This window comes from Simochromis diagramma, unplaced genomic scaffold, assembly GCF_900408965.1.
Source record: "Simochromis diagramma unplaced genomic scaffold, fSimDia1.1 OVJJ01000205.1, whole genome shotgun sequence".
NCBI lineage: Eukaryota > Metazoa > Chordata > Actinopteri > Cichliformes > Cichlidae > Simochromis > Simochromis diagramma.
This window is the reverse complement of record NW_024386782.1, coordinates 4,885,629-4,911,196: the sequence shown is the minus strand read 5'-3', so window position 1 is coordinate 4,911,196 and position 25,568 is coordinate 4,885,629. Positions and strand designations below refer to the sequence as shown.

Below are 25,568 nucleotides of genomic sequence, written 5' to 3'. Positions count from 1 at the left end.
GAAACTGAAATTAACAAGAGATAGACAGGCTACGGTGCATATCATAAAACAAAAGCCTCATACTCTTTGATATGACTGGGTTTTTATTTTTATTTTTTTATTGTATTTCTTTTGTTTGTTTCAAAAATCATGTGAATGCGATAACTCAAAGAGGAAGTAACGTAGGACTTTCAAATTCATACCATAGGTTCATCTACTAGCAGGGCAGGGCAGGGCAGCTTCCAGAGAGTGCTAAATCATCTTTTTGCTGGGAAACTGATTTAAATTGCCTTCCTAACAATCCTACAAGAAGTTTCCGCAGAACGTTTCCTTTTTTATGTTTATGATGTTGAAACAATACATTTCTCACACTGTTAGAATATAGTGGAAATATGTGCTTATATACATATGTGCATAGAAGAGACTTAAAGACAGGCCCCAGACTAAACATGTGTAGCAAAGGTTTTGAAATTTACTTTGGCTAATATGTGTATACTGTATGTTGTGAAGTAAGGTGTGATACATAGCTGCATAGGTTTAGAGAGAGTGTTCTTTAACAGAACTGCATAGTTTTACAGAAAAACACTGGTGTGTCATAATCATCAATAATCACTCCCACACTGTGCACCTTACCTCCCCTCTGATCAGAACACAGTCTTCTTGTTCAGAGGTGACAGTTGGTTCCCGAGAGTCCCAGCTAGTGTAACTCACAGGAGAATGATCACTCCAGACAAACAGCCTCTCTCTCTTCCTGTCATTTAGTCCAATCCAGAGTTCATCAGTGGATGCTGCAGACAGAAAATAACATTAATTGTTGTATAATCTTCTTGATAAATTCTGCTCATTTGCTACTCTTTAGATGTTACTTTTGCACTTAAGTTTTAGACTGCTGCTAATCGTCTGCCAGAATTGCTGGACTTGTAAACAAACTTCATCATATGTGAGATGTGCAGCGATACAGGGATCAGAAAACAACAGGAAGTGATTAAATGCTTATGAAGAGATAGACATAAAGACCTGCCAAATTATTAGTCGATTCCAAAGACTAACAACTGACAAATGGTCATTATTATAAAGAGGAAGTCTGCCTGTTGGCTGAGAAATGACTATTACCTGTTGTCAGAGAACTGCATTTTCTTAAGTTGGAGGAGAGTTGTACATTGAAACTACAGCAGTAGACCTCTTTCCTAGGAAAAGATTGCTCACATTCTTATGAAGTGTGTAGCTATAAGATGTTCATTAATATCTGGGTTTGGTGTGTCTTTAACTTTTGAGTGTGATGTTCAACCCAACTTAGACATTTGCAAAATTAAGGAGAGGCAACTTCTTATGACTTAAACACAAGCTGAAAACTTCCTGGAACTTTAGCAATAACTTATGTTGGTGTTGTTTCTGGATCAACATAATAATATTGGTCCAGGACTGAAATTGCAACTGACCAATCACATTGTTATGATGTCATAGCTTTTCAACTTGGAAAAGAAAAGGGAGTGGTTAGGATTAGAGTTGGGCATCAGTATGTGATCGTGGTTTGGGTAATGGGGTTAGGATTAGAGTTTGGTGTGTGATGTGATGGTGTTTCCACATCGCAACACTATGACATCACTGCAATGTGATTGATAACAAGCAACGTTAAACCTGGACAAACATTACTTTGGTTGATCCAGAAACATACCAACATAATCATATTAGATCGTGCCTCAAAAATATTTCATTTTAAAAGGGCAAACGTGTGGGGAAATTACCAACAAGATGGATATGAAGTCTTGTGTGAAGATTATGTTGAAGGAATGCAAATGGTGCTCAGAAGTTTTTATTGCCATACCATATCCAAGTTGAGAGATGATGAAGCTTTGGTCCTCCACATTACGAATGCTTACTAGGTCTCCTTCTTCTTTACGGCAAGCTTTCTGAGCATCAGACCATTTTTTTGTTTCATTACGATAAAGGTAAAAGCAGTGGCCATTGTAGGGGATCCAGGGTGCTGTACAAAATCCACTCTCGGGAGCTATGAACCAAAAGAACAAAAGAAGAAGATCAAAGAAATAGAGTTGGTAAAATCATCAAGTTTTTTAAAGAGAAGAGAGAATGGATTTTTTTTCTATACCTTCAGTAGGTGCATCCAAAGGTCCTTCACTGTAGCAGATGTATCCCAGTTTCTTGTTACATTTTGAACTTTGCCAAGAAAACTGAACAGTGCCATCAATAATTCCACACTTATATCCTGGATTAGAAACTGGATGTCCTACAGTACAGCGATGGTAAATGAAACTTGTCACTTATGAGATGAGACTCGGCAACTTTCCATTCACATGATTCTCAAGATATTTAGAAGCACGGTGTGTATTGTGTATAAGCATTTTAGTTTTAGTGGAAAAGAAGTAAAGGCCTACGATTTCTACCCAAGAGTGACAAGGCTATGTGATACACAACGCCACCACAATAATTTAGCAGTGGTTGAAATTGCTGACCAGTAACAGGTTACAGTGTGGCTAGCACACCCATGTGGAAGAAATTTATAAGAAATAGGGAAAAAAAATATTTAATTGCTAACAGACAAGATTTCTTATATAAATAAAACAGATGGCAAACATGATCAAGATGAATTGATGAGATAATTTAACAATAGTAAGATGAATTATCATCAGAATGGTAACACAAGCTCCTGAAACTTGAAAGTAAACTTACCTGAATCCCAATTCAGATATGCATAAGGATTCCCATTAGACCACTTCCACACATAATCTAAATCCTGGAAGCTCAGTCCAACCCAGAGCTTGTACTCCTGTCCCCAATTTGCCCCTAATAGTGCTGTCAGTAGAGTTTAACAGACAAAAGAGACAGAGAAAACAAAAGTTACCAAGTGTAATACTCAAAACATAATCATCAGCTGGAGCAGTGTCTACAGTCTACAGACCACATATTACGTTATCATTTGTTTCATGGTTTTGCAAAATAAACTGTTTACGGCAATATGTTTTCATCCTTTTGATGGTCACTGTAGTGGCTATATTAGTTTCTTAAAGTTCTCTCTTTCTCTTATATTTAAAATAACTACACTACGGATGGACAAGCAACTGTTTTTACGCGTTGTGGTTAGCAACAACGACGGTAAACCCAGCGCGCCAGAATATGCATAATATGTGTATTTTTAGGTGCTAAAAAATAAACCTTAGACTCAAACGTTAGAACAGGCTTTTCCCAGCAGCACGCCGTGTAATAAATACTCACAAAGAAAATGGTGGCCGTTACAACTTATATCTAAACCCTAACACTTGACTCCAGGTACACGACGCCCAGCTGAAAACACTTCAAGCAAGTTGAGTGTCCCGAGATTCACAGAATTTACATAAAATTTAAAATTTGTGATATATATATATATTTTGTTGTTGTGATGATAAATGTCTTAAATCAGAGTACGAAATTTTGCTCACATCGCATAGCCCTACCACAGTAACTTTAATGTTTCAAGTTTTAGCTGTTTGTCAAACCTCAGCTTAAATGAAACGTTTTGTTTTCAATATATTCAGTGTAGTGTGGAGACTTGTCTCCTTACCTGAAATATAAGCCTGCTCATGAGGATTGCTGATACTGAGCAGGGAGGCACTCTGCTGTTTGCAGCTGGCGTCAGCCTGATCCCAGGTCAGCGCTGACTGTGTGTTCAGCTGATAAGATGCTCCTGTTGTAGGGTCTTTGTTCCAAGTTTCTTTGGCTGTGACACAAACACAGTCAAAGTATTATAGTGTTACACTGACCTTGTACCTCAAGATGGCGTTCCTCAACATTTAAATTTGGATGTCCAGGTTCTGCTTATTACTCTGAAAACCTGTATTAGAATTTGTTGTGTACTTACAGTTAGTTGGGCAGTAACCCCAGAGTTCATGATCATATTTTGTTTCAACCGCACACCATTTACGGTTCCCTGGAGACTCAATTGCAGTGCACTCCGAATACCAAATGCTTTTGTAAAAGAAAGGAAACATGCACGGCCTCCCAGCTGCATTTCCTTCAATGGTGTAAAGTTCTGAAGGACCAAAATAAGGAAAACATATAAGAAAAGAACAAAGAATAGCTTGAATAGTTTAAGCAACTATAAATGTAAATGTTGAACATCTTGTAATCATTTGACACACTATCTTTGCATTACAACTGTTTTGGAACTAAATATGAAAATCTACAAATTTATTATGCCACTAATATTATTTCCATAAAAGTTATTATGAATTACTTTACAATGTATTTTTATTTATTTCACTTACCTGTATATGTTCTTGTGCAAGCACCGCTGGAAGTCCCAGAAATTGTAAGGTGGCTACTGGGTACAACTTTATTTGAGAGCACGGCTGTGTTATCGGCAGTGAGGTCAATGTAAAGTTCTTGGCCTTTGAGAGCGATCACAGTTTCATTCTTGCATTCCCACTTTTGGAGCTCACTGGTTTCATCACAATCATACAGGTTTACTTCACTGCCCACAGTTTTTCCCTGAACACCCAGGCACTTGTTCTTATACTGGACCAAAAGTCGATCCCCAGATGTCCAGCGAATGTCATTGCAGTGGTTATTTAATTTTACCAAACAAAAACCAGTGGCCCTGTTAATTAGTTGAAATTGGGAATCTGTAGAGACAAAATATTGAAAAACAGTACTGTTGGAGATGTAAAAAATAAAGAATAGGTTATAGAGGATTATAGAGAAATAGAGGACATAACAATCTTACATATAGTACAGATAGGCAGGACATTAATTATGCACGATACTCTGTAAAAGGCTTAGGAAAAAAATAAAATTAATAGTTGGATTACAGTACCATTTGAAGCCAAACAGACAAATGTTTGGATGAGAAGTACAAAAGCTGTAGAAGTTATCCTCATTGTTAGTATTCCCATTCCTATGTCTTATATTTTTATATGAGCTCCTTGCACAGGACCTAAACATAGAGTGCGAATGATCGTCGACCATGAGTCTTTATATATCCTGTCTTGCCTCATCATGATCAGTAATGTTTCACAAGAAAAAGGGAGGGAAAGTTACTGTGAATTTTGCTAAGGACAACTGAGCAAACAGTGTAGATAAATAACCTTGAAACTCTTTGGTTGAAATAGTAAAAGTAAAATATTAATTAAAGTTAAAACTTCACTTTATAGATACATGTAAGTGAACTCTCTAACTATGATAGATACAAACTCAAAAACTCAACATAAATTTGTGGTGTACAGTATTTTCCCTAAAAAAACACTAACAATAAAAATACAGAACAGTTTGTCATGTAGTCATCTGGGTAGATATCGACATGAAGCTAGGATAGGTTTTTATCATCTGAGTGATTCATCAGTTGTGTTAGAAAGATACAGGGACTCAGATTGTGATTTAAGTGTTGCAACAGTTGCGGCCAGAGTTGTGTCTTCAGCCAGTAGTTTGACTCTGAGGGAAAAAATAAATCTTGTGTACCCCATTGCAGTGTGAGTGTGGTGGTCCCTTACTGGTCGATATTAGAGCTTACCATGTTCTGGTACTTAAGCCGTTTTGGGCCATACATAACATAAGCATAGCCAAACATGATTCACATCTGTTCCGGAGAGCAGCTATTACTGATAATTACAAGCATAGGGTAATTGTCATGAAACAGGTGGGGCAGGCAGGATGTAAGACCCAAAATGCAGGACACTCAGACAGAGGAGTAAACTCTAAGAGGCTGCTTTATTGCAGTTATAGGACAAAACTCCAAAAACAATAAACTTGCAAAAAACAAGCTAAAACTAGAAACTAAAACTAAACTCTAAGAAACCTGGAGACAAGAGACTGGGAGCACAGAGGGAAACACACACACAGCATGAGGGGGCGACACAACACTGACAGAGAGAAACACGGGGCTAAAATACACTGAGGGATAACAAGGGAATGGGACACAGGAGGAAGAGCACAGCTGGGACTTATCACACTTGACGAGACTAACGGGAGACAAGGCTAGAGATGTTGGCTGTGTCCAAATTCAAGGCAAGGCAAGTTTATTTATATAGCACAATTCAACAACAAGGTGATTCAAAGTGCTTTACAGAGACATTAAAAAACAAAAACCAATAAAAAGCATGATTTAAAATGAAACATCTGGTGGTGCAAAAGTTAAATTGTTATAGTGGTTGTATTGTTAAGCAGTGGGCATCTGCATAGACATGTTTTTTTTTTAAATTAAAATAATCGTAAACTAGCTTGTAAGGTGGGTCCCACAGTTTATCCTGTATTACCGCTTCCATACAGCCAATTTTGATTTTTGCGATTTAACCTTTTTGTGATATGTTTTAGGGAACAAAGACCAAAGGGCTCAATTTATTAAAACGAGAAGAAAATGATCACCTCTTCACTGGGGTGAAGAATTCAGCCACTGTGGCATGGAGGTACAAGAATAAATCAATTTACACATCATATTCATATGAGTACGGTTTTATTAACCCTCATGCTGTATAGCAGCGGTCCCCAACCATTTTTGTGCCATGGACCGGTTTAATGTCAGACACGGAGCAGCCTTTAAGGTGTCGTGGAAAAATACAACAAAATAAAATGATAGGACCAAGACAAAAACTGTGGTATTTTGTAAATATAACAATAAATGTGAATTCACTGTGTAATTGCACAACTTTATTAGCAGCATCCTCCTGAAAATGCACGAACAACATTGAGAGTAACATCTTCCTCTCTGCCCTTTAACGCTCTATGGTCGCTATGGTAACGTGTAAATATTTCTTTCGAAATAAGAGACACAACTACAACACGGGAAAAGACCCAGGGAAACCGAATTAACGATAAAAACCCTGAAAACCATCAATTTCACAACCGAGCCTCAACTCTCACGGCCCGATACCAAACGACTTGGGGACCGCTGCTGTACAGAACCTGTGATGTCCAGACGGTATTTGTCTTATGTTATCCTGTGCAAACTTTTGGATTTAGGGATTAACATAGTTGCCATGGTTTCCTCTCTTCTCTTATTTGTTGTGTGTGATCAGGACAATTCTGGAGAAGATGAGCCTGCAGGGGAAAGTCACCGCCTTGCAGGCCAGAAGACATGGGATAACTTGTGTTATCAAGAAGATAATTCTTAAGAACACACTTTAATAAATGTGCAATTACTAAGAGTTGTTTTGTTGTTTTTATTTCGCTACTGTCTACTGTTTGTCTACTCTTCCAAAATTACTAGACAGTCAAGCAATGGCACTGGATTCGCCACTGACACCAGGTGAACTCCAGGAAGCGCTAAGTATGCCCAATAATAAGGCTCCAGGTCCTGATGGCTATCCTGCAGAATTCTACAAAGAATTCTGGACAATTTTGGCACCAGTATTCCACAGAATGTTGCAGGAAATCAAGAAAAATGGCAGACTACCACCAAATATGTATTCTGCCAACATTAGTCTCCTGCTAAAACCAGGCAAAGACCCTTTATTTCCCTCAAGCTATCGTCCAATATCCCTTATAAATGTAGACCTCAAAATAATCTGCAAAGCTCTCTCAAAAAGATTAGAGAAGATAACCCCCCCTTTTAATTCATCCTGACCAGACTGGTTTCATAAAAGGCAGGCACTCGTCAACAAATATATGTAGATTGCTTGATTTAATAGACTACTCATGCAGTAAAAACACTAAAACCACAATATTATCTGTAGATGCAGAAAAAGCGTTTGACAGAGTTAACTGGAAATTTTTATCTGCAACTTTACACAAATTTGGTTTTGGAAACTCTTTCATAAACTGGCTAAGAATATTATACAATTCCCCAACAGCTTGTGTCAGAAAAAATGACCAGACATCCTCCAGCTTCTGTCTCCTGAGGGGCACCAGACAGGGATGCCCACTCTCCCCTTCACTGTTTGCAATTTTTATCAAACCACTAGCAGCAGCATTTAGACAGGCTACAACAATTAAGGGCATAAAATGTAAGAACGTAGAACATAAAATCAGTCTCTATGCGGATGATGTGTTGCTTTTTCTCCAAAACTCACAAACCAACCTTTCTGAGGTAATTACACTAATAAACAGGTTTTCAAGAGTTTCAGATTATTCAATTCATTGGTCAAAATCTACAGTTCTTCCCATTAACTGCTCCTTCCATAATTCTTCTTCTGCCCCACCACAATCTGGAAATATTAAATATTTAGGTATTAATGTCTCTCCTAAGCTTTCAGACTTAACTAAATTAAACCACATCCCACTTCTAAAGAAAGTACAAGGCGATCTGACTAGATGGAAATCTCTACCCATATCACTCATGGGAAGGGTCGCCACTATAAAAATGATGATCTTGCCAAAAAGAAATTATTTATTTTCAATGATCCCAAACAAACCATCACAAGATTGGTTCAGATCTCTGGATTTGTATATTTCTAAATTCCTTTGGAAAGATAAACCCCCACGTATCAGCTTAAAACCGCTACAAAGAACCAAGGATAAAGGAGGACTAGATCTGCCTAACGTTCAACAATACTTCTTAGCCAACAGGCTTCAGTTCATCTCAGGATGGTTAAAACATACCTTCTTAGATGAGCCCTGACTAGATGTTGAACAGGCACTATGCAAGGATCTAGAGATTTCAGACCTACCATTTATCAGCTCAAACATCAAAAGACATGAATGCTTTAAAAGCATCAACATCAGCTCTTCTCTGACAGCATGGTGGGAGTTTCTAAAAAATAACGGAGTCTTCATTAATCCCATGCAAACGTACACCTATCTGGAATAACCCTGACATATTACAAAACAATAATATGATTAATTTTCCAGATTGGAGTTATAAAGGAATTAAATATTAGAAGGAAAAGACTTTATTCCGTTTGACAGACTAGTTGCACAATATGGGATCAACAAGAAAAGATTTTTAGAATATCAACAAATTAAATCCATAGTAAAAAAGAAATTTAACCTCGGTCAAGTTGAATTACAAACACCACCAAGTGCGGTACATTTTCTTACTCTTAAATCCCCCAAATTATTGTCTAAAATATACAGAACACTTTCTAAAATAGATGAATCAATATCCCTTCCTATTGCAAAGTGGGAAGCAGATTTATCAGTCAGCCTAGACCAAAACTTCTGGTCTCAGGTATGCTTAAAAACCTTTAAATTGATTAGAAATCCCAGTCTGCAATTAAAAACAGGTCATTTTTAAATTATATATATAACCCCTTTGTAAACCCTGTTCACTGAAGTCTATTTACCAACATAGATAAAGATATCACACTTAAAAATACACACAGAAACATTGGAAATCAGTTTTTGGCAGGCAAACACTTTTTGGCACAACACCCCGGCAATAATTCATTCGCTGAAATTATTCATGAAATTAGCTAAGTAATTCCTAAATGCGTGTCGATTAAAGAAAATTGTTTGATTGTCTCTGATGAGCCTAAGGTACAAAACATGCCGGCGATGATGATAAAGTCTTTCTAGCTCCTTTTGCTTCTAGCTGCATACCCGGCCTTCGAAGGATCCTACCTACATGACGTAGGTAGGATCCTTCGGAGCATCCTTCCCCTGAATTTGGACACAAAAACAGAAATGAGACAAGGGACCGTCAAAGTAAAATGAACACAAGCACAGAGAACACCTAAACACTGGAAGAAAAATAACAAAAAACCACAAAACTCTAAAAAATTAATAAACATAAACACGGAGTTACCAGACAGTAACAACTGCAAAAATTACGCTTTCATTTTGCTGACCATCAGATTTTGTTGTAATGCAAAATTGTGCAATTACTTAAAAAGTTAGAACTCTAAATAATATAAGTGTCAATGTCCTCTACAGCGGTCTCACAGCCCAGCATAAAAGCTTCCTGTTGTGAGTCAGAACATTGTCAGGAATAGGGAAGGACGTAAAATTCTCTGTAAACAGTATCAAACTTTCTCAATTTATATCTGCTACTTCCTTATTGGGTTTAGAATTTGTAGTTTCAGATTTCAAACAACAGTGCAGATAACCACAAGCTGTGATTTGTACTCAACAATCTGTATCAGTGATGCTTGTAAGTTTAATGAAGTTAGCAAATACTTGCTCAATAAAACGGTTTTGAACATTTAACAGTCTGATAAAGAGAAGACTTTGAGCTAGTTGTATGTTCTATGTAGACCCATTGCATGTTTCCTCGAATCTCTGCATCAGAGGTGGTGAGGCTGAAGTTAACATCTCCCATTGAGCTCCAATAGCGGTAATTTTTACTCCCAAGTTTCAAAACAACATCTCTGGTTTTCTGTTGTAATAAACACTATTGTGTATACACTGTACATGTCAAGACTATTAAGATGGCTGATAATGCACTCAAAAAAGATAAAAACAGTTCTAATGAATACTAAAATAAAACATGTTACAAATAGATCCTTGACATATGAAACTCTTCATCTACAAATAGCGTTTGATGTGTAAGTAAGTGAAAGCTGTCTGGATTTAGACTTTCAATTAGATCTTTGTCTTCTGTGACTTGTGTCATTATAAGTTTAAATTGATGAACTACTGCTTGTAAAAACACTTCCGAATTGTTTGAAATGTTATGGAGTGCAAGATAATGGCTATTTTACCTTTTTCCCCCCTCTATAGCAACTCTACCCTCTTCTGATCACAAGTGATGTACTTGTGCCCTCAGACATGTCAGAGTTACCATCAAATAGAATGACTTGGCCCAGTGATTAATACTTATTCAAAAAGGGGAAGTTCCTATTTTTAAATGATACTGTGGAAAAAAAACTTTCAAGACACTACTGTCAAACTAATAATCTGTACTATCCAAATAGCATAATGGAAGTTACATTATTTGGAATCCAAGCTCCACAAATATCCTCTCCAAAGAACTTAATTGTTTAGGAACATACATCAAAACTTTATTTAATGGCAAAATATTGTAAAGGTCAGTTTTTACCAAAAAAGAACCTTTGCTAAATTAAAGCAAATTATATCATTAAAGGTCTTAAAAACTGTTAACCATTAATTTATCATCTCTCAGATGGACTATTGCGAGACTAGGCATTCGGAAAATAGGAAGACAGGAAAAACTCAATAACTAAAAGATCAAAATGAAATCATAACCTAGTAATAAAAAGTAATATCCAATCTGAAACTACAATGTCAAGCACAAATATATAACAGCATGTTTCATGTTTTTTCCTATTTTCAACCCATATTGCTTTGAATTTCCTGTCCTTACACTTCACTTTTTCCTTTTATAACTTCCCCATTTTGTTTGCACATTCTCCAGATTTCCATTTCACCAATGCATGCAGTTATGTAGAGGCCAATGTAGGAACCAAAGATAAAGGACAAAGATGATAAGCAATGTTGGGTAAGTTACTTTAAATTAGTAACTTAGTTACATTACTAGTTACTTCTATCAAAAGTAACTCAGTTACTTCAAATTACTCGTTACTTTCAGAGTAACTAGTTACTAGGGAAAGTAACTTTGGTTTTACTCAGAATTCTCTTGTTAATGTGTTGCTTCCGTAACTGGATACCCAGCAAGTTTGCCAGTCTTCTAGCTTGCTTACTTGCCACAAGTGCATTGTGCCACCTACCAATAGAAAGGAAAAAAATAATGTGCACATTTCCACGAGAGAAATCCCACGCCTGGACCGTCGTTGACCGCCACATGATTCTAGCCTGCTTTTTACATCCAACACAAAAACTGCAGTCGAGGTGCTTTCGATTGTACTCAGAACTCGGAAATTCTGCCTTCTGAATAGGAAGATGTAGGTAACACCAGACTGCAGATGAGCTGCTTATAGGGCTGGACTGGAACAAAAAAAAATCGTCCCGGGGAATATGACTAGAGACCGGCCCACCATTATAGGAAAAATCATAAAGCCTTTGAATGAAAACAAACGCTGTTGTGACAGTGATGTTCACTATTCTGATGGTATATATGTATCAATCTATCAATTGTTTGTTGTAAGACTCAGATAATTATTTTTTTAAAAGCTAGACATTTTAAATGAGAATAAGAAAGAAAAGTATTTCCTTGTGCCCACCTTTCCCCGTTAATGCCCTACATGGACCCCTGGCAACACTTTGCTAGATCCGCCCCTGCACAGTTACCAGCTGTCAGCTACTTAGAAAAGGATCCTGGTGTTATTTGTCTCTCAGAAACAGTTCATAACTTCCCTTCAACTCATTCATGTCACCTAAAAGGTAAACCTGTTTCTCCATCACCTGTTCAGCTCTGATGATTCAGTAAGGACATCTCCTGGTTTCATCTTCATGTTTCCCTCTCACCAGATAACCAAACCGACATCATGACCAGCAGCTTTACAGCTGTGGCTCCAGCAAACATCAGCTGTACTAGAAATTAATATTAAATAAATTCTAACATCAGCTGATCAAGCTTAAATGTGCTGCTGTTGTTTAGCGCGGTTTCCTCTTTCTGGCGCAAAGTGGGCAATAAACAGACAAGAGAGAAAAGCCGATCAGTTTTATGATTGAAGTAGAAACAGGAGAGGAGAGAATGAGAGAATGAGAGAATAAGAGGCAGCTGTGCAGCGTAAACACAGAATAAATCCAGCTTTGTGTCTTTTTCATTGTAGCTGAAGTCCGGGACAAACTGTTTTCCTTTTCACCTCAATAAGAAACGCGTAATATTTTCTCTGAATAAGAGACGATTCTGTTTTTTACGGGACGGTTGGCAACTCTAATAATTAACCTGATGAACAAAATAAAGTTCAACATCAGTAACATTATAGCACCCACCCAGCTGTATAGAAACTCTGTCATGCTAGCTAGCACGCAGTACGAAAAAGTCAGCACAACGAAAATAAACTCCAACTAAACTTGGTTTATATCTGACCCAGATAGACTGCAGGTCATAACTTCTTACCTGAAGTTCAGTTCACCTGACACTCTCGGACCAGCGCCCGCTTCGGGTCTCTCCTCTTGCCTCCCCTTTCTTTCATCCTGCTGGCCTCCACCACTTGCTAATGTTATTGAATCTGTGGAAGCTCCGCGATAGCCACCGCAAGGAGTAACGAATAACGAGCCTATCTAAATCCCAGTAACGAGTAACGCGTTCCTGATTTTGGCATAATAACTAGTTACCGTGCTCGTTACCACAATAATAACGTAGTTACTGTAACGAGTTACTTAATAAGGCGTTAGTCCCAACACTGGTCCCTGACCACCGAGAATCCACACGTTAACTTTTATTGAGTGGGAAAAAGTTAGCGTTCATCCTCCAGCTTCACTGTTTATAATATACTAACATAGCTGTGTCGCTAGTGATCACAAAGAACATCGTTATATACCAGCTAGCCAAACTTCAGTAACCCTACAAACGTCACTATTGTTTAGTTTTCTGTCTTCATTTATGTCGGAAGTGATAGCTGTACGTTTTAAAAGTTTCTGAAATCTCTCAGTCAGGACATGCTATATTGTATTTAGATGGAAGCTACCGTGCTAACTCCCTGCTAACTTCTAACTCCATTAAATGTCAAAATGTCATGAAAATTCCGTTTTCATGGATGCCTGGATGTTAAACTTAATTGTTACACCTGGTAGAACAGCCACACTGATCATTTTATTACAGATGAAAGGATTTAGACCAAGCCTATTCAAATGGCAGCCCACGGGCCAAATGCGGCCCAGAAGCAACCTGCGAGTGGCCCTGCCTGTGGTCCTGGCAGAAACACAGAGAAAACGCAAAAAATTAATTCATTAATTAATTTTAAAAAAATTAAAATTCCTACAGCGTAGTGTAGACTGTGAATGCAACACTCCTAGTAGCCTAGCAATATTTAACCCACAATGCACCGTGATGTAAACATATTAAACAATCATTGTAATATATGATGCGACAACAGCATGTCTTTCTCACTCCAAAAGCGCAAAATTGACAATGAAAACTGTCGGTTTAACCCTGCCTGGACTGACAAATACTTATTCATTTTACCGAGTTTAATAATCTTACAACCGGAGTTGTACTACCATGGTGAGGGTCCTGTACAGCCCAAGAGAGAGCTGCAGCATCTTCCCTTCGTGTTTGCTTCTTGGCGAAGAAGAAAAGGCCTTTCACAGATTCTGAAACAATGAAATACTGCATGCTGGCCGTGGTGGATGCGGTGAAAAGTGAGTGTGACATCTGCTATTAAAAACGTACCCCTGTAGGACAGTTCAAATATTCGTAGAATTGAAGTTCTGGCGTCAGACGAGTTTGAAATGCTGTTAGATGACCTGAAGAAAACTGATGTAATGTCTATAGCAGGAGATCACAGACAGAACTGATAATGCACAGTTATGCGTATATGTCCGTTTTTTGGATGGGAAATTGCTCGGTTTACTACCGTTAGAGGGACACACAGCTGGCGAAATGATGTTTGAGAAGATTTAAGCTCTTTTTGAGGAAAATGGTCTGGATATGAAGCGTGTCTGTATACCGATGGGGCTCCATCCGTGGCAGGAAAAGTGAGTGGTCAGCGAAATATTTATTTTAATTTGAAAGGGAATTATCAAAATGTTTTTTGTTATTATTATTGTTAGGATGCCTGGGTCGTTGACCCAGGGTTTTTGAGTTTATGATATTATTTATACTTTCTAGTTTTTGGTTTCTTTGAGTTCTGTCTTATGGTTTATGTCTCTGTCTTCTTTAGTTGCTCTGTCTCCCCTATCACCTGCATCCCCTTGTCTAGTTCGCGTCTATGTGTATCCTTAGTGGCTATATCCCCGTGTCCAGTCAGTGTTTGTGTCTGCCCTGGTCCCACGTCTCTGTTCCCTCTGTAGTGCCTGCATGTGAGTCTGTGTCGTTGTTCAGTCTGTGTTATGTGTTTCCTGTTTTACTTTGAAGGTCTCTGTCTTTTCTCAGTGTGTTCAGTTTACGCTTCCTTTTGTCTCGTCAGTTCTGATTTGCCCCAGCTGTGTTTCCCTCCTGTTACTCATTCCCTGATTGCTCCCTCTGTGTATTTAAGCCCTGTGTTTCTCTGTGTCCGTGTCGCGATCTACCGTTTTCCTAGCTGTGTGTTCTGTCATTTCTCCAGGTTAGGTTTGTTTTGAGTTTTTTCAGTTATGTTATATTTTGAGTATCACATTAAAGCCATTTTGAGTTTATGACTGTCTCCGGAGTCTGCACCTTGGGTCCTATTCCTGTCTGCACACAGCTACACCTAACAAGTATTATTATTTCAAATGTGCAAAAAATAGTTTAGTTATAGCTCCCTTTTTTTTAAATGGACCTTTTGGTGTGCATTTGTGAGAGGTCACCACCAGATTTACAGGGGAAAAGGAATAAAAAAAATACTTGTTTTTCAGTACAGTTGTGTGGGTTTGAAATTGATCATGATCTGCTGCTTACTGGCTTCAAAAAAAATATCTGGCCCAGATAAAGTCCTCGGTTTGAAAATCTGGCCCAACTAACTTCGTAGTTGAATAGGCATGATTTTGACAGTTTTTAACTCTCAGTTTTCCACAGTGATTGCTTGACTTATGGACCTGCAGCGGAGTTTGGGCCCAGACACGCAGTGTTGCCAACTCCTCAGTAAGGAAAATCGCTATTGGTTGTCCTAAAAGTCGCTAGAAGTCGCTAAATGACGTCATCGCCTAATTTGCATAATTGGTCATGCTAATCTAATTGTAGGGTTGCCAACTCCCTGAAAAATAAATAAGGGACACCTCGTGGCCAGGGCCGGGCAACCCAGTTGTCTTCACCCTTCCCAGTGTGGTATCTCTTTTTTTTTTGTGTGTGAACTTATTTTTTTAACCATTTGACTTGAATTTGATTTAAGCAGATGCATATTCTTTGTGATATGACCATATGGGAAACAAATGATCATTTAGCCATTTATTTTTAGGTCAAAATGACAACATTAACACAATAAAACAGGTCTCTTTCTTAAACAGAAGCCTGTCATGCTTAACTTTTGAGAATATAAGTAAATCTTTCTTTAAAAGAACTCTGTCCTGCTTAACTTAAAATTATATAAATTAATAGAAAGCAATAGAACGAAAAATATTCTTGTAACTGTGCACATATAGTGCATTTAGTACAATTGGCTTCAGTTGAGGTATTATTTCAGCTTTTCTAATTCTAATCAGCTGCTCCTGTTTGTAAACCCACTTGTTCCCATGATTACGCATCATAACTCATCATCATTATTCATCTATGTATTACTTTTACGTATTAGTGATCTATTTGTTGTAATCATCTATCCTTGCAGTTGTTTATTACACAAAATAAATTATATTATCACACTTCTGGCCACATAGCGCTGATATTCACTGCACATGCCCATATTAACCTTAACCAGAGGGTTTAAAAAAACAAACCAGTGTTTACATACCATATCTGCTTCTGCCGTGGCCTGGTGGACAAAAAATTGGTTAAGGGTTCCCCGAGCTTTCACGCCCCTCATGTTCTTCATGTGTCCACCATTAGAAGCATGCCTATGGAAAAAGTGCGCCGGCACACAGTGCAGTGCGCTTTAAAGGTGTTATCATGCACTTTTCCAGCCAGGTGTTTTCTTTTTCCCATTCCTCCCTGTACTTTTGCAGCCTTTTTTTTCTTTCTCTGAGGGGAACAAACATTGCTGCTCTAATGCTGGGCTTACACTGTGCGGTTTTTGGCCCATTTTGAGCAGATTTTTGAGTCGTGCGACCGATTTGGTGATCGGCCCAATTTTGGCCTTCATCATGCATCGTGTAGTATACGTGGGGTAACGAGACGGCTATGCAGCGTGTGATCTGGACACAAGCGATGGAGGCACAACTTGTAGAACTTTGGAAAGCTCATCCGAGCCTTTTCGATGTGGCATCACAAAATTATCACGACCACAACAACCGTGAAAATAGTTGGATCTACACTGCTGCTCAATCACAGCTGCCTGATCAGTGTTTTTCATTAGCAATTTAGCAAAGTTGATGGTGGTGGTGTGTCTGTGTGAGTGAAAGACAGAGAGAGAGAGAGCGAGCGACAGAATTTCTGTTATAACCTTCATTTTATGGAGGCACAGTGTGAGCACTCAGGTCGCATCAGAGCATCGGGCGGTATAGTGTGAGACCCTGCATCGTGCCCTATGAATTTCTAACCCCTGCGAGTCAATCGTGCAGTTTGAGCAGGAGCTGAATAACGTGACTGAAAAAAATCGCACAGTGTATGTCCAGCTTAAGGTGTACTGTCGTCCGAGACTGGCACCGCAGTGTCGGCGTTTGTTTCCCTGTTGGCCATGCTTCTTGTTGTGGTCATCTGTTGTCTTCCGGTATTTCCTCGACCAATGAGATGAGCGGTAATCTGAATTGTCATACTCAAATTGTCATAAGTGTGCTGTCAGCTCATTGGTCACAAAGCAGGAGAGGGGCTGGGAATTATGTTTTCAAACAAAGCGTTAATTCCATAAACATTTATAGACTACTTTTGATTCTCACTGTATTACGGGACAAAGTGCGTCCCTTATTAGCTCAATACGGGACGTGTACTTTTGTTTCTAAATACGGGACGATTCCGTTTTTTAAGGGACGGTTGGCAACCCTATCTAATTGTAACCTATGTTGTTGGAGAGCGAAATAACATCGTGGAAGAGACATAAAGTGAGTAAAAAATGTCCTAAATGCATTTAGAGTTTATTTAGAACTACAAATTAAAATTCTTTTAGCAATTGCTGTTTTTTTTAATGTCACAATTCCAACCCTGCTCCTTTACCCGGGCTTGGACCGGCAAAAGTGACCCGAAATAGGCACTCTGGTGGAGTTACTTTGTGTGTGTGTTTATAAGTAGTTTTAAACCTTGTGGTCCACAAAACAGCATAAGAGTAAAAGAAGAACTGACTGCGTTACAGCACCCGCTGCTTGTTGAGAGTAAAAGCAATACGCACTTTCACGTCTTTTTTTAGCGACTTTTTTTTAGAAGAAAAGTCACTAAGGGGTCTGAAAACTCGCTAAATATAGCGACAAAGTCGCTAAGTTGGCAACACTGCAGACACGGCTAATGACGTCAGACTTAAAGACCGGATTAGAACAGGTTCTATAGACACACAGACAACCATTCAAACTCACGTTCACACCAATGGGCAATTTAGATTTACCAATTAACCTAACCCCACTAACTGCTTGTCTTTGGACTATGGGAGAAAGGATGGAACTCAGGACCTTCATACTGTGAGGAAACTGTGCCACCGTCCATATACAATGTTTTAAATATTTACATTCAGAAAATAAAGTGTAGGAATGTTTAGCTGATTTAGAGTTTAGAAATGTGTTAACATAGAATGTAGAACTATTGTAGAGACACTGACACTGCACTTAATATAATAAAGGCCTCATTGTGTTGTGAACTTAGGAGTAGATTGTAGGAGACCCCTCCCCCACTTGAACTGTGAAAGTAAAACAGAGAGGAGTTAATGCTGAGTGGAAATTCCCCAGAGGATGTTTGGGTGGGGGTCTCAACATTTGTAACTGGATAACTGTGGTCTGGAAGGGAGATGGGTTTTATGACCTAGGGAGTCACCTACACCCACAGTGTTTTAACTGTCACGCACACTCACTCATGTGCACTCACACATCCACACGCACACTCACTCATGTGCACTCACACATACACACAGGTATGCGTACACAGTCACACACGAGCACTCACATAGACACGCGGGAACGCGCACATGTAAACATTCATGTGCTCGTGCACATAGACACAGACAGAGTTTGCAGCACACCGTGGGGGGTTTTATGATAGGGTCGCCCCTACAAAACTGTGTTTCACAGACAAAGGAGTGAAGATTTGGAGAGGGACACACCGGCCTCGTCTTCCCTTCTAGAAGATGCATGCTTAAATGAAGATGAGTAAAGATGAGTAAAAGATGAGTAAAGATGAATAAAGGTTTTGTGAAATGACTACTGAGTCCGGTGCCGTCTCTGGATGCTCGAGGAATAAAAAGAACCGGGGTAAAACTGATTTCGTAACAAAAGCAAATTTAATCAATTTTCACAGTCATAACATACATATTTGATTAAACATTCTCCTGTGTTGTTTCAAATATGCTTTTAGCCATTTACTGCCACCTCAGCTCAAATTTTCATAACATACTAGGAATCACATGGGCCATGCAAATGAGCCCAAAATATTTAAATTACATACTGATTAAATCTCCAGTGTTCTCTTCTGCTGCATTCTCTACCAGTATATTGGTGTCAGCTTGCTCAGGCTGTGACACCCTACTACTGAAGAAGAGCGGGTTATCGAAGGTGTTAGGGGCAGGTAACTGATGACCAAATTTCTTAAAGAAGAAGACAGCAGTGACTGCCACCACTGCAATTCCAGTAATGACTAACACAACTGCAGTGGTTATATAGACACGCTGATGATGAGGTAATCCAGTCTCTGTACAGAGTGAAAAAGTAGATGGTAATCAGCTAAAAAACATTTATAATAATTTGAAATAAGATATGTAAAATAAATAGTTAAAAGAGGTGTTTCTTACTCGATGATGGTGATGGCTTTGGTAGCAATACTACAAAAGGAAAAAAAAGAACAATCAAATAAGACACTTTATCACAAAGTAGCTCTACTTCATTTAAAAATAAAAGTAAATTGTTATGGAGTAAACAGGTATTTGCATTTGTAACACGGTAACAAGAGTTATTCCTTTTGGATTCATATGACTGTGTCATGTCTGTTGTGAACATCTTACAAGAGATTCATATCATTACAGAAAAGAAAAAGAGAAAACACTGTTATAAATAAAGATTATTTTACCTTTTTGTGTCTTGCAGATGTAAGGTCTTTCAACCCGCATGTCAATATCTGTCCATGTCCCATCTGATGTACTAATCTCTCCTCTGCGGGAAAATCTGCTGCCAATAACAGGTTGACCTTCAGCCCAGTTAGTGTAACTAATGACTGTTTTATCCAACCAGAGCCATTCCTCTGCAGGCAAATAGACAAAAACAACAGTGTACATCATTTAAAAAAAATATTTATTTTGAACTGAAAATTTGGTTAAAAACAAATTATCAAAAAATATGTTACTATCGTTATTATTATTATTATTTACCATAAAAATAAATAATGACTCACCTTTGTATTGTTTTTTAAACAGGCCAATCCAGAAAGATGTGTAGCCATCTTGAAAAGTTTTCAGGTTAATTTCTAGAAATTTTTGCTCAGAGGAATCTTCAATGCTGGCAAGCATTCCACCTTAACAAAACAAATCAGTTGTTAATGAAAACTACAGCAATTTATTGCATAAAAGTATCTTTCAGATAAGTCGCCTACCATGTGCTACACAGCTGGTAGATGCTTCTTGCCAGCGCTTTTGCTTTGTAATAAAAATATAACAATAACCCCTGAATGGTACCCAGATATAGTTCTTGTTTTCTATTGTTGCCTCTGGGTCTAGAGGACAAACTCCTGGAAAAAGAGTTGACTCTGTTGGCAGCACATCTGTGAATGAGACAATGATGTCAATGAGATCAATGAATTACATCTTTTAAAACTCTTAAATGTATTGTTTTGACAACAAACGTGTGTGTGTGAGTGTGTGTGTGTGTGTGAGAGAGAGAGAGCGAGAGAGAGAGAGAGAGAAATTTTACGGACATCAGTACCTGTGATCTGTAATTTAAGCTTCTCAACAGTGATTCAAGTTTAAATGAAACAGACATGCCAGTCATTACAGGGTTATAGGGTATCTATTAGCCAGTGTTTGGTCGTACCTGTAGACTTCATGCAAACACTCATTAGTGTCTCGTTACAGTGAGCGGTTTTCCATTTTCCATCCACATCCATGTATACACAACTTCTGTCCTTGCTTGGTTCATTTTTACCCCATCGACTGAATATTAAATGCCATCCATCAACATAGCGGAAAGAACCATTGATCTGAAAGAAAAGATTAATGAGACAGCAGTTACCAATCAAGAAAACTGGCAGAACCATAGGAACCCTCTCATCTGTAATCCAGTTTTGAGATCCCTTCCCACACGCCTTAACGCCCTCTCACATCTTGGGTCATTTGATCTGAGTAACTCAAATGATAGGGTGGCGTAAGATCTAACAGTGGGTTCACCGGAAACCTTGGCTGATTGTGACCCACACCTGTTTTCACCACTTGGCTCATGTGATTAGGCAGAGAATCAATAGTGGTCCACGACCTTCTTAGGAACCCTCCCAATAGGGCTTAAAAATCTGTGACTCGCCACCCGTTGCTCTTAGAACGAAAGAATCTTCTCTGATGAGAGAATAAAAGTCATTAAGTAACTTAAAGAAGTCCAGACGCTTTTCTTTCCAGGCTTCTTAGAACACGGTGACCTGATGACTAAGACACTTTCACATACATGCAGTTATCGATTTTATTCGGCTTTTAGGAATATTTCCCTTAGTAAGCATAGCTGCACAGAGGATATAACAGTTGAACGGAGTTGACTCAAACTAACATGATAATCTATACTGCTCAAAAAACAGGTAGTCCAGCTCCTCCAGGATGGCAAATCAAAATGTACCATTGCCAGAAGGTTTGCTGTGTCTCCCAGCAGAGTCTCAAGAGCATAGAAGAGATTCCAGGAGACAGTTACTCTGGAAGAGGTGGACAGGTCTGTAGAAGGTCCTTAACTCATCAGCAGGATCAGTATCTGCTCCTTTAGCTAAGACAGCCGGAGCTGGGTAAAATGATGGAGTTTAAAGTAATGGTTTAAGAGTTTACATAAGAGGTGCTGCTGCTCAACATGCCTTCCTCACACAGAGCATCTCCCTGCTGGATTAGGGAGGCTGCACTGATCATGCCCTGGGTAAGGTAGGCACTTTAGTAAAACAGTGAAACTTTCCACAATGCTTATTTAATGACTGTTGCATTTAAAAGTGTTTATTTTTAATGCAGCATAATGTGCAACTGCTTCTTTATATGACCTTTATTGGCATCTTTGTAGTCAAGTTAGCAAGTGCTTTATAACAGTCAGTTATGTCAGCCATGATTGAGAGTACAGAATGTAAATACACAGCAACTTCAAATGTGTTTACGTGGTGCTGGCAGACGTATTATGAAAAGCAATAGCTAGATTTAACTGAAATGGATGGATGATTAATCTCAGTTCACAAATAACCGAATGATTGGATAAATAACTAGGCCAGTATATTTATCCATCAACGAAGATTTCATTTTCATAATTACAGATTATTTCGTTAGATAAAATCTTTGTTGAAATAATTTTTTGTGCACATAAGTAGATTTTTGATTGAATTTGCAGTCAGAAGTTTCAAAGTGGTTGGCCCTATTATTGAGTTATGAACTTTTTATATGTCTTCAAAAGTTTACCTGCGCTTTGTGTAATCCAAACCAAAGAGGAGCCTTGAGATTCAGCGCCAGGAGCTCAACATAAGCTTGTGTCCACTCATTCCTCAGGCTAGCTAGGAGGGCATCGTCATTTTTACAGTACTCTGCAGCTTTATCCCAATTCATTTGTTGAGGAACAACCTTAATGGAGTCATTGAGTATTTTGATGTAGTTAGTAGAAATTGTTGGTTCTGGAGAATCTGGTTGAGATGTGTCTGTTTAGGATGAGAATAGAAACTATTTTATTTTTTTTACATAATAAAACCCTCTGAATCATTCTTAAAAAGTTATTATAGCTATTTCCAGTGATGAATCATACCCTTGATCATAGATATTATTGTTATTATATATTATATATAGATATTAATTATAGGAATGAAAAGTCAAAGCAAATTTTTTGTTGTTTTAGAAAAGCTAGAGAGAGTCTGATGGAGCTGCAGCTCAAGTTGGGTGGCAACAGGCCTGGGGTTAGAAATGGACTCACCAAGATTTCGATGACAGATAAATCCATTGGTGTCATTGCATGACTTTTGAATCCATTTCCCAATACCAATTAAACGCTTGGTATTGATCACAAAACAGTTTTTCTGTGGAAACAGAGTTGGGTCAACAGAGAATAATGATACGTGATGATACAGGGAACTGTGTCAAGGAACACAGGGCATTCTTGGATCTTTAAAATCTACTTACCTTTTGATTATAATACCAATACCAATGCTGCAATGTAAACACAAATATTTTAATTATTTGTAAATACAAAAATATACAGTTATAGATTATTTAAATGTGTCTGACCCTCCACAATAGGTAATATAGACTGTATCTACATGGTGCAAGTTCACTGCTCAAAAAATTAATGGAACACTTTTTAACCAAAGTATAGCATCGAGTCAGCTAAAGTTCTGGGATAGCAGAGCAGGTTGTTAATCAGTGTCAGCAACTTTGGGGTTAATGAAATTATCAACAGGTGCACTAGAGGGGCAAAAGTGAGACAACCTCCAAAACAGGAATGGTTTTACAGGTGGAGGACACTGACATTTTTCCCCTGCTCCTCTTTTCCGAGTGTTTCTTCACTAGTTTGGCCTTTGGCTAGAGTTAGTGTCACTGCTGGTAGCATGAGGCCATACCTGGATCCTACAGATGTTGCACAGGTAATCCAACTCCTCCAGGATGGCACATTAATGTGTACCATTGCCAGAAGGTTTGCTGTGTCTCCCAGCACAGTCTCAAGAGCATAGAAGAGATTCCAGGAGACCGGAAGTTACTCTGGAAGAGCTAGACAGGCCTGTAGAAGGTCCTTAACTCATCAGCAGGACCAGTATCTGCTCCTTTGTTCAAGGAGGAACAGGATGAGCACTGTCAGAGCCCAGCAAGTCATCTCCAGCAGGGCACTGGTGTAAATGTCTCTGACCAAACAATCAGAAGCAGAATTCGTAAGAGTACCCTGAGATCACTACATCATGTAGGGTGGCCTGTGCTCACTGTCCAACTTCATTGAATTTGATTGGTATTTGCCATAGAATACCATAATGTTAAATCGTTCAGCATGACTAGTTTGGTTGTGGCTCTGTGATAGTCTGGAGAGGCATATCCATGGCAGGATGCAAAGACTTTTACAGGTTTGGCAATGGCACCAGTGTTGCCAACTTGGCGACTTTGGTGATATATTTAGCGAGTTTTCAGACCCTCTTTTCTAAAAAGCGACTAGTGACAAATCTGACGACTTTTGCTGGTGTTTTTAGGAAGACTTATGACCACTTTGTGACGTGAAAGCACGTATCGCTCTTACTCTCAACAAGCAGCGGGTGCTGCCATGGGCACCTCGCCCGTGCCAAAGCGCTCACAGGCAGCAGATCATCCTCACACAGCAGTGTCCCCCAGCTGGTGTCAGAGCAGATGTTAACCCCTACGCGTCCAAACTGCAATGAATCGCGCATGAGCGAAGCCACTGCTCCAGCCCTGACTGTAACGCAGTCAGTTCTTCTTTTACTTTTACTTTTTGTGGATCACAAGGTTTAAAACTACTTAAACACACACACACACACAAAATAACTCCACCAGAGTGCGTATTTCAGGTCACTTTTGCCAGTTCCAAGCCCAGATAAAGCAGGTGGGCTGGAACTGTGACCAAAAAAAGCAATAATTGCTAAAAGAATTGAATTTGTAGTTCTAAATATATTCTAAATGCATTTAGGGTGTTTTTTACTCACTTAATGTTCTGATGTGTCAAATCTGGTGGGAGACACCCGAAACACTATCAGTCGTGTCATTAGAAACATGCCCCAATGTCATCAAGCCTGTATACAAACATACGGGGGCCATACAAGCTACTGAGTCATCTCTGTTCTTTCCTCCTAGATCTTAGTGTGATACTGGTAAAAATATTAGAAATATGGTATCAAACCACATGCTTACTCTGGATAGCATTACCTTGGCCTCCAGAGACACTGTGATGAATCTTAAGAGTTGTTTTGACCAGGATATTAAACAGATATGTAAGACTGCTTTCTGGGACTCTCCACTGAAAAACTAGTTCATGCATTTATTACTCCTAGGCTTGACTACTGTAGTTGTTTTATTGTCAGGATGTCCTAAAAACTCCCTGAAAAACATTCAGTTGGTCCAAAATGCTGAAGCATGAATACTGACAGGGACTACAAAGAGAAAGCATATTTCTTTTATATTTGGTTCTCTTCACTGGCTCCCTTCTAAATTCAGAATTGAATTTAAAATCTTTCTCATCACATACAAGGTCTTAAATAATGAGCCCCCATCTTAGGTTAATGACCTATAGTACTGTATCACCCCATTTGAATCCGGCCACTCTCTAGGTTGACCATTTTCATTTTTGTCAAGCCAGGTGGCATCTGTTCGTTCCTGACACATTACCCAGTCTATATAGCTACAGATTTTCAGCATGATTTTTTTTACTCACTGAGAACAGATTATTATTTTCCCACTTACATCATTACCCAAATTGATGTATGACTTTGGTTGTCCATCAGTCCAGTAAGTTTTCCACCGTGACTGAAATAAACCAATCCACAAGTCTGTAGTAGGCGCATCAGCCATTTGAGACAGTAGAAACACTGAAAATGTAGACAAAGATTTATGGTTAAGATATTTTCTTGCAAATGAAAGTGCACCGTGGTATCAGCTCTAACTTGTGGGTATGCCAAAACTGCACAACAAAAGAAATTCAGGGGTAACTTTAGGTATTGGGAATAGATGAATCTTTGAAGGATGGCAAAATATTCAAGCATTTCAAGTTGCTATACATCAATACAACCATTATAGCCCAGATTTTAATAATATGTATTCATT

At 38.6% G+C, this 25,568-nt stretch overlaps 1 protein-coding gene across 4 annotated transcripts in view; it reads right to left on the bottom strand.

Moving 5' to 3' along the window:
- LOC120725146 (macrophage mannose receptor 1-like) overlaps positions 1 to 25,568 on the bottom strand; it is a 51,117-nt gene that overhangs the window by 13,715 nt on the left and 11,834 nt on the right. For 2 of the 4 annotated variants that reach the window (XM_040017854.1, XM_040017864.1), the window contains exons 1-8: positions 4,787 to 4,922; positions 4,239 to 4,595; positions 3,833 to 4,003; positions 3,536 to 3,691; positions 2,668 to 2,790; positions 2,087 to 2,224; positions 1,805 to 1,987; positions 613 to 767 (exon numbers count right to left, since the gene is read on the bottom strand). In XM_040017854.1, coding sequence (XP_039873788.1) covers positions 613 to 767; positions 1,805 to 1,987; positions 2,087 to 2,224; positions 2,668 to 2,790; positions 3,536 to 3,691; positions 3,833 to 4,003; positions 4,239 to 4,595; positions 4,787 to 4,865 — 1,362 coding nt within the window. In that variant the 5' untranslated portion in view covers positions 4,866 to 4,922. Of the gene's footprint in view, positions 1 to 612; positions 768 to 1,804; positions 1,988 to 2,086; positions 2,225 to 2,667; positions 2,791 to 3,535; positions 3,692 to 3,832; positions 4,004 to 4,238; positions 4,596 to 4,786; positions 4,923 to 18,862; positions 19,301 to 19,400; positions 19,431 to 19,675; positions 19,847 to 19,996; positions 20,117 to 20,194; positions 20,363 to 20,631; positions 20,798 to 22,226; positions 22,460 to 22,728; positions 22,832 to 22,934; positions 22,962 to 25,208; positions 25,334 to 25,568 lie in introns of those variants that run through there. The other 2 variants (XM_040017879.1, XM_040017871.1) reach the window with 2 other exon arrangements.